The sequence below is a fragment of the Galeopterus variegatus genome, unplaced genomic scaffold, assembly GCF_000696425.1.
Source record: "Galeopterus variegatus unplaced genomic scaffold, G_variegatus-3.0.2 Scaffold8692, whole genome shotgun sequence".
In the NCBI taxonomy this organism is placed as follows: Eukaryota; Metazoa; Chordata; class Mammalia; order Dermoptera; family Cynocephalidae; genus Galeopterus; species Galeopterus variegatus.
In genome coordinates this window covers 8,610-21,552 of record NW_007734803.1, presented here as the reverse complement: position 1 = coordinate 21,552, position 12,943 = coordinate 8,610, and the positions used below count along the sequence as shown (strand labels likewise).

Genomic DNA, 12,943 nt, shown 5'->3' with positions numbered 1-12,943 from the left:
TCTCTTTTGGCTAAGCCTTCTCTAATTTTTGCCCTGGAGTCTTTAATAACTCCTGAATGGTCAATATAAAAAATCAACATTCTTCTCGTAATGTGGCGCAGAGCCCACCCTGCTGAAGGAACAAGAGGTCTAGTGCCCTCCTGTTTTGTAGGACCACCCCAGAGAGGGAAGTGAGGGACTCTTGTAACTTGGTAATAGAATTTTCTATTTCTTTAATATCAGCATCGATAGCTGCCTGCAACTTTGGTAATTCTGATGCTGAATAACTGAATAACTAGAATAACTAGAGCTGAGGCTCCTGTTGCTGCCCCAGTTGCTCCTAATCCCAGGCCTAGGAGAACAGAGAGCGTAATACTTAAAGGCTCTCTTTTAGTTCAATAGTTTTCATCACTTCCATCCCAATGAGATAATAGTTCCTCGTAGGGATGGTAAACGAGCCGAGGCAGCCGCTGAACTAAAACACAAAAATCCTGGGTTTCTTTTAAGACCATTGAGCTAACACAGGGTGTGATTCCGGTAGCACACGCCCACCACCCTCCCTGAGGGGGTAACAGATAAGTGTCATCCGGCCACTTAGTTAGGTTAAGTGTTTGATTGCACAGCTGGCTGTGTGAGGAGGGGATTTTTCCCACACATGTTCCTTGCCCTGTAACTGCTGACAGAGTGAGCTTAACTCGCTGCTGCTGCCAACGACAGTTAGAGACATTTGTTGTGGTTTTAATTCTATTTCAGAAAGCTATCCCTTCATAGTACGGGGGTGCAATGTCGTAGCACAGCCAACAGGAGTGAATAGCATTGGGGTTGGTATTATTTAAGACCTTGAAGGCTTCAGAAATTATTCAGAATAGCCCAGATTGTTCTTGAAGTTCAGGATTGAGAGGCTCAGGCTTTTTTTTTCTTTGTGGCCTGGCTTTGGGCCTTTTAGTGGGGGCTATGGGCTCTGGTTGGGTACCCAGGGGTGCTGAAGTAATCTTTGGCCTGGCCACTTGAGGTTTCACTGGAGCTAAATATTTATTTGGGCCCATGGAGGTGTACTGAAGCTCCACTTTAAGTTTAATAGTGAACAATAGCCCATCATAATATCTCTCTTTATAAAACCTTAAACCCCATGTAAATCCTTTGTCCCATCCACTAGCTTTTTTTCCTGCTTCTGTGAAATACACTCTGAGGGGGTGACACCACCCATTGCAGGTAGGGACTTCGGTCCACCGAAGGTTGTTGATTCCCAATCGGCCTGCCCACCCTACAGCAGGGGGGGAGCGGTGGGTATAATTAGCAGTTACCTTTATAAAGTCCCAGGAGGACGAAGGACGCCAATATGTGTCCCCCGTGGTCTTGCAGCCCCAGTCTTTGCAGAAGAATTCTGACAAGCCCCCACACCAATAGTTTAGTGCTCTGCTACGGTGGGACCCAGGGCACACATAGAATGGAGGGTACTCAGCATACTCCTCCGAGTTGCTGTAGAGCAACCTCCCCATGGATCAAGCCCGAGGCGCTCCCGGGGGGAGGGAATAAAAGGGGGCTTGCGAGTGTCAAAGTATCCCTCTAGATCCCAGTTGCCTGGGGCTCCTAAAGCCAGTTTACACACATCTGGAAATAAGTCTGGCCACCAGGCTCCTGTAGTTACTTTGGACTGACTCCAGATTGTATCTCCCACCCCATTTATAACATACCAAGTGAAATTTTTAGGAACATGCAGGCTGTCAGCTTCTATGCCCCGGAAGAGAATGGTTAGACATAAGAGAAACAAGAGAGTTTTCATCTTATCACAGTTAAGGTGTCCGAACAATTTTCAGTCTTAAGGGGTGCTCTTCGGCACTCTGAACTCTCCAGGTGGTGCTCCTCTGTCCTTGGTCCTCTGGTGGTGCAGGTTTCACGTGCAAGGTGTGGACCCAAGTGGAGATCCCGTCTACCTTCACAGCCATCGGGGTTGTTAGGAGCACTAAGTAAGGTCCATTCCAGCGAGGATCCAGGGTCCGGGAACGATGCTGTCTGATGTAGACTGTGTCCCCAACCTGGAACTGATGAGAAACTTTGGGGGTCCCAGGTTCATAAGCAGCTGCCAGCTGTGTCCAAACTTCTTTCTGTACGGCTTGGAGTCCTTTTAACCTGCCATATAAGTCACTGTTACTGAGGCAAGTAGGTTCAAAGGCGTCCTCCAGTGAAGTCAAGGGGGCAGGGGCACCATAGAGGATCTCAAAGGGGGTCAGGTTGAACCAAGAGGGGTGTTCCTAACTCTGAACAGGGCTAAGGGAAGGAGCAAAACCCAGTCTACGCCAGTCTCTATGGTTAATTTAGTCAGAGTCTCTTTTAGAGTTCTGTTCATCCTTTCTACCTGTCCTGAACTCTGGGGTCTGTAAATGCAATGTAGTTTCTAATTGACCCCTAATTGTCTGGCCACTCCCTGGCTTACCTTGGCAATGAAGGCAGGTCCATTATCAGACCTGATTACCTTGGCCACCCCAAATTGTGGAAAGATTTCTGCTAGGATTTTCTTAACCACGACGGAGGCTGTTTCTTGTTTTGTTGGGAATGCTTCTACCCATCCGGAGAAGGTGTCTATAAAAACTAGGAGATACTTGTAACCATATCTGCCTGGTTTAATTTCTGTAAAGTCTACTTCCCAATACATCCCTGGTCTGTCTCCTCTGAGTCTTCTACCAGGGCCCGCTGTACTCTTACAGACATTTATTTTTTGACAAGGTACACAGCTTTTAACTATCTGCCCTATGATATGGTATCTGAGTACTGCCTTCTGGGCGGATGTTCCTGCAGGTAGGGCCTGAGCCCATATCAGGTGTTGGCTATCATCCACTATAGCGGCCCCTGCCTTTCTTATTCCTTTTTTCCAGGAAGCTGCTGCCATCTGTAAACCAGGTGGCTTCGGCATCTGTCAGGGGCTGATCTGACAAGTCATTCCGCCATCCATGCACCTCAGCAAGCACTTGTTGACAATCGTGGATAGGCGGGTCGAGGTCAGGGTCCGGCAGCAGCGTGGCTGGATTTAAGCTCGCCGGCGGAGCAAAGGTAACCCGGTCTGAACTCAGTAACAGAGTCTGATAGTGAGTCATGCGAGCATTTGTGAGCCAGCGGTCGGGGGGCTGGCGGACAACACTCTCTAAAGCATGAGGGGCTGAGATTACTAAATTCTGCCCCATAGTCAATTTGTCAGCATCTTTTACTAGGATGGCAACTGCCACTACAATCCTTAGACAGGCTGGCCACCCTGCAGCTACTGGGTCCAATTCCTTAGACAGGTATGCTACCGGTCTTTTCCAGGGCCCCAGTCTTTGAGTTAGGACCCCTTTTGCAATTCCCTTATTTTCTGCCACATACAGATGGAAAGGCTTAGTTACATCAGGGAGACTCAGAGCCAGCGCAGACATTAAGGCCGTCTTAATGTTATCAAAAGTCTGTTGCTCCTTTTCTCCCCACTTAAAGGGCTGATTGTCTTTAGTGAGGGGATATAATGGAGCTGCTATCTCAGCAAAACCAGGTATCCACAGATGGCAAAACCCGGCAGTACGTAAAAATTCTCTGACTTGCCTTGATTTAGAGGGTGGTGGAATGTGAAACACTGTCTCTTTCCTGGCTTTAGACAGCCACCTTTTTCCATCTTTCAGTAGGTACCCCAGGTAACTGACCTGTCGCTTGCAGATCTGGGCCTTTTTGGCAGAGGCTCGATAGCCTTGTTCTCCCAGCTCTGTGAGGAGACACTTCATTTCTTCTAGACACTGTTCTTCGTCAGCCACCGCCAGGAGGAGATCATCTACATACTGCAACAGAGTTACCTGGGGGTTAGAGGCCTGGAACATATCCAAGTCGTGGTGGAGGGCCTCATCAAAGATGGTGGGCAAGTTTTTGAATCCTTGAGGCAGGCGGGTCCAGGTGAGTTGCCCTGCTAGGCCAGTCTCAGGATCTTTCCACTCGAAAGCAAAGTAATCTTGACTTTTTACGGTCAGTGTCAAATAGAAGAATGCATCTTTGAGATCCAGTACTGAATACCAGGTCCTGTCTGGAGGTAAAGAACTTAAAAGATTGTAGGGATTAGGGATGGTGGCATGGAGGTCAGCCACACATTTGTTTACCTCTTGGAGATCTTGGACCGGTCGATAGTCATTAGTCCCAGCTTTCCGAACTGGCAGCAAGGGCATGTTCCACGCTGATTGGCACTTCCATAGGATTCCCAGCTGAGGCAAGCAGGCAATGTGAGGCTGAATGCCTTCTTATGCTTCTCTGGAAATCGGGTATTGTCGGACATCTATAGGGCTAGCTTGAGCCTTTAGTTCTATGTGGACGGGGGGCCGGTTCTTAGCTTTCCCTATTCCGGCTGTTTCTGCCCACTCCTGGGGGTAGTTTCCTAACCACCAATCCATCTGCCCAGTTTCTTGCCTGTGCTTTTCAAACAATTGGCATTCATCTTCTAACCTAAGGGTTAGTACCTGGAGAGGCTTCCCTTGCCGATTTAGTACCCTAGGTCCCTCGGGGTCAAAATGAATTTGAGCACCTATTTTGGTGAGGAGATCTCTTCCCAGCAATGGGTAGGGGCACTCAGGAATGACTATGAGTGAGTAGGTTACCCGGCCCATGCCTAGGTCCACTGTTCTTTGGGTAGTCCATGAGTATTGTTTGTATCCTGTGGCCCCTTGAACCCATGACTTCTTCTCGAAAAGAGGTCCATTTGCTTGTAGCAGTACTGAATTTTCAGCTCCAGTGTCTACCGTGAACTGAATAGGCTTCCCCTCCACTTTAAGAGTTACCCTGGGTTCGGGGAGGGGACCCGAACCCCATCCCCCCTAATCACTGTCTTCCTGCAAGGTTAGCGCTTTGGGGGCTTGAGGCTCTTTCTTCTTCTTGGGGCAATTCTGTACCCAATGTCCTCTCTCCCTACAGAAAGCACATTGATCCTTTGCCAGGGGTCCCTTCTTATTGCTTGGCATCATCCTATTAGGCTCTCTGGTTTCCCTAACTACAGTGGCCAGAAGCCTGTGTAAGTTTTTCTCATGACGCTTTTCTCTCTTAATTTCTTTAGCTTCCTCTGACTCTCTGTTATGATAAACCTTTTCAGCCACCTGCACTAATTCTCTTAATGACTTATCTTGCAACTCTTTGAGCCTTTGTAGCTTCTTTCTGATGTCCCTGCTAGGCTGATCAATAAAGGCAACCGTCACTGTAGCCTTATGCTCTTCACTACCAGGGTCATATGGGGTAAACCGACGGAATGCCTCCATGAGTCTTTCTAGAAATGCTGATGGAGATTCCTCGGGCCCCTGGGTTATCTCTCTCACCTTAGTCAGATTAGTGGGGCATTTTGCTGCCCCTCTGAGTCCTGCCATTAGAGCCTGACAATAGACTTTTAGGTGCTCCCTACCTTCAGTCGAGTTGAAGTCTCAGTTTGGTCTGATCAATGGGAACCTTGCATCTATAACATCAGGAAGGAGAGTAGGTCACCCATCAGCCCCTGGCACATTCTTTCGAGCCTCAAGGAGGATTCGTTGTCTCTCCTCCATGGTGAACAGGACCTGTAAAAGCTGCTGGCAATCGTCCCAGGAGGGCTGATGAGTAAACAGGAGAGATTCTATGAGGTTATTGAGACCTTGAGGGTTTTCAGAGAAAGGGGGATTCTGAGATTTCCAATTGTATAGATCAGAGGAAGAGAAAGGCCAGTACTGCAAGAGCTGATGGCCTTCTTCATCAGGGGGGCCGTAAGCCCACAGGGGGAAGACAGGGACAGCATCTGAAGGGGCCACTCGTTTACTGTGTGTCCCTTGAGCTGGCCCTCTCTCTGGTTCATTCTTTGATGGGCCCTCCTGTGGTGGAGCAGACTGTCAGGCTGCCTGTGATCGGATAGAAGGTGGGTAGGGAGGGGGGTCAGAAAGAAGCCAGTCTGGGTCCGTGGATGGCAGGATCTCAGGCTTCTTTTTTACTTCTCGGAGGGCAAATACAGCCATTGGACCTGTTAAGGGAACAAAGGGACGGACCCAGGGAGGAGGATCCATGACTAAATCTTCCCAGACAACAATATAAAATGTCTGTTCTGGGAGATGTTCAGAGTTAAAAATTTTACTTTTCACTGCCATGATCAGTGACAGAGAAAAGGAACCATCTGCTGGCCATCCGAGTTGGAAATCTGGCCACTCCTCAGAACAAAGCATTACCCATTTTTTTTCTTTTAATTGGCACAGACAAACCATCAGCTCTGGATTTCACATCAGTCCAGTATTTCAGAGTCAGACTCAAAGGAGTTGAGACAGCTTGTCCCATGTCGCCCCAGACCTCCGTCAGTCCCCCCCCACCCCACAGTCAGACAGACAAGAAACAAAACACCGAAGCACTCTTGTCACGAGTGCTACAACCAGATTATCAGAGGGGTCTCTTTCTTAGAGATCTCCGTGGAGCTGAACCTGTTCATCTCCTATAGAGGAGTCTGGAGCGTCCTCCAGGACTCCTGTGTCCGTGGCGTGCTGGCACGTCTGCCACGTCGCTTGGCCACTACAGACCAATGGCTCTGCCTCAGAGAATCCAAAACCAGTTCGGTGTTTCCGTCCTGGAGCTACCGAGAAACCCAAAACCAGATTACAGTAAACAACAGAGAAAATTCAAAGACAGATGCAGACAGACAGAGACAACTGCGGTACCTTGGCAATCCTCCGTTGTCTAGTCTCTGGTCCCAGAGAGAGAGCTTTTTCCTGGCCAACGCACCAAAATGTAAGACTGGCCAGAAAGCGTGAATCCTACTTCTCGGGAAGGCTCATCTCGCAAAGACCAAGAGGCAGAGATTGATGCAAAAGCAGGAGGTTTTTATTTCCAGCAAGCTGAGGTCGCCCAGCATTCAAGACATAAGCGACCCCGAATTCGCAATACAAGCAGCTTTTATACAGTTTTTTTCAGCAGATATTGTGATAGGATCAATTGTTGGTTATCTGTGGTGATTTTAGATTTACAGGTGGGCTTCAGCTGGCGCCTTTTGGGTTTACAGGTGGGCTTTAGCAGGCTGGCACCCCTCAGCGCATTTCTCAGTTGATTATCTTCCCCAGGGCCTGGCTAGGTGGCCTTTGAACCAGCTATTTCCTGGAACCGGTGGGGGCTATTAATGTTTAGTGTGCTCTGCCTGACCTTTGTTCTGGCCCCTGAAAAGAGGCATTGTTTAGTGTGCTCGGGCCTGACCTTTGTTATGGCCCCTGAAAAGCTGTTTTGCTTAAGCATTGTTAGAAGACTGCATACATTAAGGTTATATTTTTCTACAATTCTACTGCTATGCCCCCCCCTACATTACAATTTATTTCCAACAACGACTATTTATGTAATACATACTTGGTACTCAGTTTTCAATTGTTAATTACAGTTCTGAGCATCATTGAATAAATTTTGACATAACTTGCTGCAGTATTTTTTCTCCCATATAAATAAATTTTCCTCTTTAAAGTTTTGCATATTCATGCCTATAATCATATGAATGTGCTCACAAGGTATGTTGTTTCCTTCTGATCATTTCAGAAATGCTCTTAGATATAATTCCATCAAATAGTAAAAATGGAAATAAAAAAGTGGGTAATAAAGTTGTGTATACAGTTAATAATTTGAAAATCTATAAACAGCAGATCTATAACAATTTTTGAGTTCCCTTTATGGGGAAATTCTTTTAGATCCTACATACACATGCAAACACAGGCACACACACAAAGATAGAAAATAAAATAGACACATAGTATGTTAGATAGTATTCTGGACTTGTGCCTTGAAGATGTGCTTAGCTTTTACACAACAATATTCTACTTAGAACAGGGATTTATTTACAGATTTTTTTTTTTCCTTTTTGTCTTTTTTCGTGTCCGGCAACGGATCGCAACCCTCAGTTTCGCGCCCGTACCGGACCGGGACCGGCAACGGGATCGCAACCCTCGGTGTTGCTCCCGCCCCTCGCTCAGCCAGTGAGCGGGAACCGGTCTGTATGTGGGATCCGAACCCTCGGCGGGAGCGCCACCGTGCTCCCAAGCGGCGCACTGTAGCAGTGCGCCACCAGGCCGGCCCTTTATTTACAGATTTGAAAGTGTATTTTATGGTAATGTCTAGAAATAGTTAAGAAACATCTCATATTCTCTCGGGAATATTCAAGTATCCTCAGTTTTTCTACTCTGTAGGGATATTTTTGTAAAGAATTAGTTTAGAATTTAAAATCTAAGTTAAAGTTGTATTTATTTAAAACATTATTCTTTCTTCATACTATATATTGGAGTACTGTCCACAATTTTAACTATTTTTAAATAAAATATTCTCTTATGGCTTAGAACCAACTGTCTTCTCATAAAATAGGAAAAATAGAAACTATGTGACCAGTGACATCTTTTGCATTTTTTAAATAAATAGTGTGCGAAGTATTATGTTCACATTAGTTAAAAGTCCTGTCACATCCCCCAGGGATGCCACTTACTAGCTCTGTGACCTGGGGCGAGTTACTTAACATTTCCAATGCTCACTTACCACATCTATGACATGGAAATAACACTAGTATCCAATCCAGAACACTGCAGTGAAAATTATGTAATTAACATCATCAGAGTTGTTAGAACACATAGTAAGCTCTACAGAAGTATTTGCTAAAGTAATTATCAATTCTGCATTTAGAAGAGCACTTACTTAACAGAGGTTTGTGAACACTATTTAAAAAATATAACATGAAACTGTTCTGCATAATATCACATATTTCATTATGAATAATCAAGAAATTCAAAAACATTCAAGGAATTATCGAATTGCTAGTTATCTCAACCATCTACGTAATGCTCGAATGTTTTCTGTTGAAACCTTACTGAATGTCTTTTTCACCAATGTTCAAAACACTATAGTTGATAAAATGAATTGTTACACATGCAAACTTTTTTATCTGTAATCTTTATAACAAAAGTTTCATTTAACTTTCTATACAAGAAAATTAGATATCTAGAAATCTATAGAATGTGTGACATTAATAGTAGACTATTAGCAGTATATTCTTAAATATAGATAAATCATTAAAATATAGTGTGGTTCTTTCTGAGAAAATAAAATGAAATTTAAGGTTTTAAAATTCCTTGTTTCTGTAAAAAAGTAGTTTCTGATTTCCAGCCGAGACGTCTTTTTTTTTGATATATAATTAATAACTTTAGAAGATAATAATAATAATGACATTAAAACAATTTTAGTTCACATGAGTACGAACTTTCCATATTTACACTCCATGATTATACTACATGTCTATGTGTACTTCTAGATAGTAGTCACCTGCAGTCACCAAGGTCCAAAAATAGGTGAGTCCAGTACAGTTCAATAAGATATTTCGAGAGAGACCACATTCACTTTTATAACAGTATGTTGTTATAATTGTTCTATTTTATTATTAGTTATTGTTTTTAATCTCTTACTAAGCCTAATTTATAAATTAAACTTCATTATAGGTATGTATTTATACGAAAAAATAGTATATGTAGGGTTTGGTACTATCTGCAGTTTAAGACATCCTCTGGAGTTCTTGGAACTTATCCCCTGCAGGTAAGGAGGGACTACTATACAGTCAGTCAAACTTCTGTTAATCATTTAAAATATATTCCACCTATCAATATATGATTTTTGGAAAGGCAATCATTTAATTTGTATTGTTTTGTTATTGAATATGAATCATTACATTTTAATTTGTTTAGCTTCTCTATATAATGAGATGGATAATGTTATTTTTAAGAAGTTGCTTCACATATTGGCTTATTGACTTCTAAGGACTTTGGAAAATAAAATAGTTTTTTAGCACTAGAAAAAAACAGGTTATATATTCTACGTTGATGTTATATTGAAAGAAGTGGAATAAACATCAAGTTCAGAGTATCCCCAGTCATTCCTAAAATACTAAACAACAGAAATTAAGCACAAATTATAGAAAAAAATAATTAGAATTCAATCAGATATTGAAATCTTCAGTCATTTTGACCAATTTTAAAAGCATTCTTTGCTACTTAACTTTAATTCTCTTAAAATTTGATAAACAATTTGCATTTTTAAATAAGTTGTCAATATCTTAGATTTCTATCAATGTAGATTAATTTTTTTTCCTACCAATCACATTAGATTTATTTTGTGGAGGTAAATTCTTGATAACACCGGTTATCTAAAGTACTTGAAATACATCTTAGCAAAAGTGACAGAAATTATTGCTTCTAAATTTATAAAGATTTTAGGAGTTATCACATCTACCACTATATGTGTGACCATTTAAAATTTAGTTTAAATACATAAAGTACATAGTATGACAAGCCATAGTATGACAGTCCTTAGCCCAGCTTCAACATGGAGTTTATTAATTAAACATGGACCCCTTTGAATTTCTTCTTTTTCATCTACTTCCACTAGCCCCTACATTACAGTTTGTCTACTCTAATTTCCATTTTCTAAATAACATATTATTATTTTCCTATCACCTAGACTTAGAACTTTGGGACTATTTCAAGATCTTCTCCCCTTTACTTCTCCCAAGTCCACCAACGCTTATTGTTTCTTACATGCAATATTAGTTGCCTATTTTTATCTTCTTAGTTTTAACATCATTAGTGCCTCTATGTACATTACATTCATAAACACCAATTTTTTCTTAAAACTACATTCTGTTGAGATCACTTCTTGGGGAAAAGAAAAAGAAAACAGGTAAACATATAGGTTAGAAGGCCAATCTGTTGATCAAGTGTTCAAAACATTATCAGGTTCTAATGGCAAATTTACACTGCTCTATTCCACCGCACGAGCTCTCCGAACAAGTTATCACTTTATTCACTTTTAGTGTCATGTATTTTACATTTCTTGAACTTTATAATTTTATTTTTTTATTTTTATTTTATTTATTTATTTATTTATTTATTTATTTATTTATTGTCTTTTTTCGTGTCCGGCAACGGATCGCAACACTCAGTGTCGCGCCCGTACCGGACCAGCACCAGCAACGGGATCGTGACCCTCGGTGTTGCACCCGCACCTCGCTCAGCCAGTGAGCGGGAACTGGTCTGTATGTGGGATCCGAACCCTCGGCGGGAGCGCCACCGCGCTCCCAAGCGGCGCACTGTAGCAGTGTGCCACCGGGCCGGCCAGAACTTTATAATTTTAATAGTAATACTAATGTAATCAGTGTACTGAATGAGTTGTACCTAGTATATTGCAAGGGAAAAGCAATTTTGTATTTCTTAACACTGTCCCTTTAAAGTAACTCTGTGCACACATTCCTTCTAAGTCTTGTATTATATTGCAGGTGGCTCTCCTCTTCATGTCACTTATTTAATAAATACAAGGTCATTTTGCCTAACAAATTACGGAAATGCAAGACTTTGTGAGCATAAATATTTATCAGCTGTGGGCTATCTTTGGTATTCTACCTAGCCACAGCATTTTGCCTTTAACATTTCCGTGCATTAGTAATTTTCAGATGTCTAAAACTCAAGAGCACACAAAATTCTCAAAGCAATTGTCTTATACTGTTCTCATTTGGCTTGGGTTGAGTATGAAGTACTTTGTCTTTCTCTGTTAGAAGAGAATAAAAATGCATAGCATACTAACTACCCTAAAGAAAATATCTGTCATCTTTTTCAGTTTCCTTTCATCCATCCTCTTGAAGTAGACGCAGGTCAATGCTGGCAAGGCTGGATTCTTGTTCTCATGGAATGTTCTGCCTTGGTGAGGTAGCATCTCACTTCAGGTATTTAGCATTCATTGTCTCCTCTCCATTTTGTCTTCTGCTTAAGTTGAAACAGAGAATTTCATTTTAACTTTCTCCTATATTAGTAATAAAAATGGCAAACTTTACCTTTGACACTTTGGCCAACCTGCCAAGTAATTTACATATAACATAACATCTAATCTTTGTAATCACCCTATAAGGTAATTACTACACTTCCCATTTTATTTGTGAGGAAACAGGCTAAAAAAGTAATGTGCCCAGTTTCACCCAGCAGTTTAGTGGAATTAAATTTGGAGTGTGTGTCTGCTTAGTTCTAAAACTTTGTACAAATCAGTTAAAATCCTCTAATATGTTTCTATTTCCCTACCAAAATTATAGCCTATTAAAATCACCTTGCCATACCCAACCCAAATTTAACTATTTCATTTGGTATCAATTTACAAAGTATTATTGAGCGTCAACTCTATGTTAGGCTTTTTACTAAGATCAACTAACATCAAAATTAACAAGATGCCTTGTCTCTTCTCAAAGCTGATATTTTAACGCACTTTAATACCAGGAAGCTGTGGAGTGCCAGAGAAGGTTATACACCTCTATATAATTTCAAAAATAAGTATTCATGGTACACATCTTATTTTCCTGGAGTAAGACTTCTAATAAATCTATATATCTAATCTATAAATCAATAAATCTATATCTTGTTCTAGGTAGAAGAGCTAAGTTGGGAAATAGGGCTTGCTTAACAAAGTGGATAGAAGTCAAAAATGCAAAGACAAGAATTAACTATAACCAAAGTACTTCCAATTGTCTAAACAGGAAAGTTATATAGTATGTCATTAGGTATAAGAAGTGAATATAGAAAATAAATGTACAAACATATTTGAAAGGGATAATAATCATATAAAAATTTAATGAGATGGAAAACAAAAAGAATGAGTCAAGACTTGTTAAGACAATTTACTTTAAGAAATTATTTACTTAAATTATTTAAAAATTTTTTAAATTATTATTTTAGAAAATATTGAAAATTATTTATTATTCTAAATTATGCTTAAAAATTGGTAAAGGGCCACAAAAATGGATTATATTGTACAATGAAGAATATAGTAATTATCTTGATTTGATCATCATATGCTGCACACAGGTATTGAAATTCAGTGCTGCACCCCACAGATATGTACAATGAACTATTAATTAATTAAAAAATAAAATTTGAATTTTGGCAAGGTAGATTTTTTAAAAAAAAAATTGGAT

The 12,943-nt window shown here is 41.4% G+C and overlaps 1 protein-coding gene across 1 annotated transcript; it reads right to left on the bottom strand.

Annotated features, from left to right (window-relative positions):
• Positions 1–1,726: 1,726 nt before the first annotated feature.
• Positions 1,727–6,553, bottom strand: LOC103608686 (the record flags this gene model as incomplete). Its single annotated transcript, XM_008593083.1, is given in 4 exon segments — positions 1,727–2,221; positions 2,224–2,848; positions 2,850–5,810; positions 6,405–6,553. Coding segments are annotated over 4 exon segments (4,184 nt in total), but the record flags the coding sequence as incomplete, so codon positions are not given.
• Positions 6,554–12,943: the final 6,390 nt, after the last annotated feature.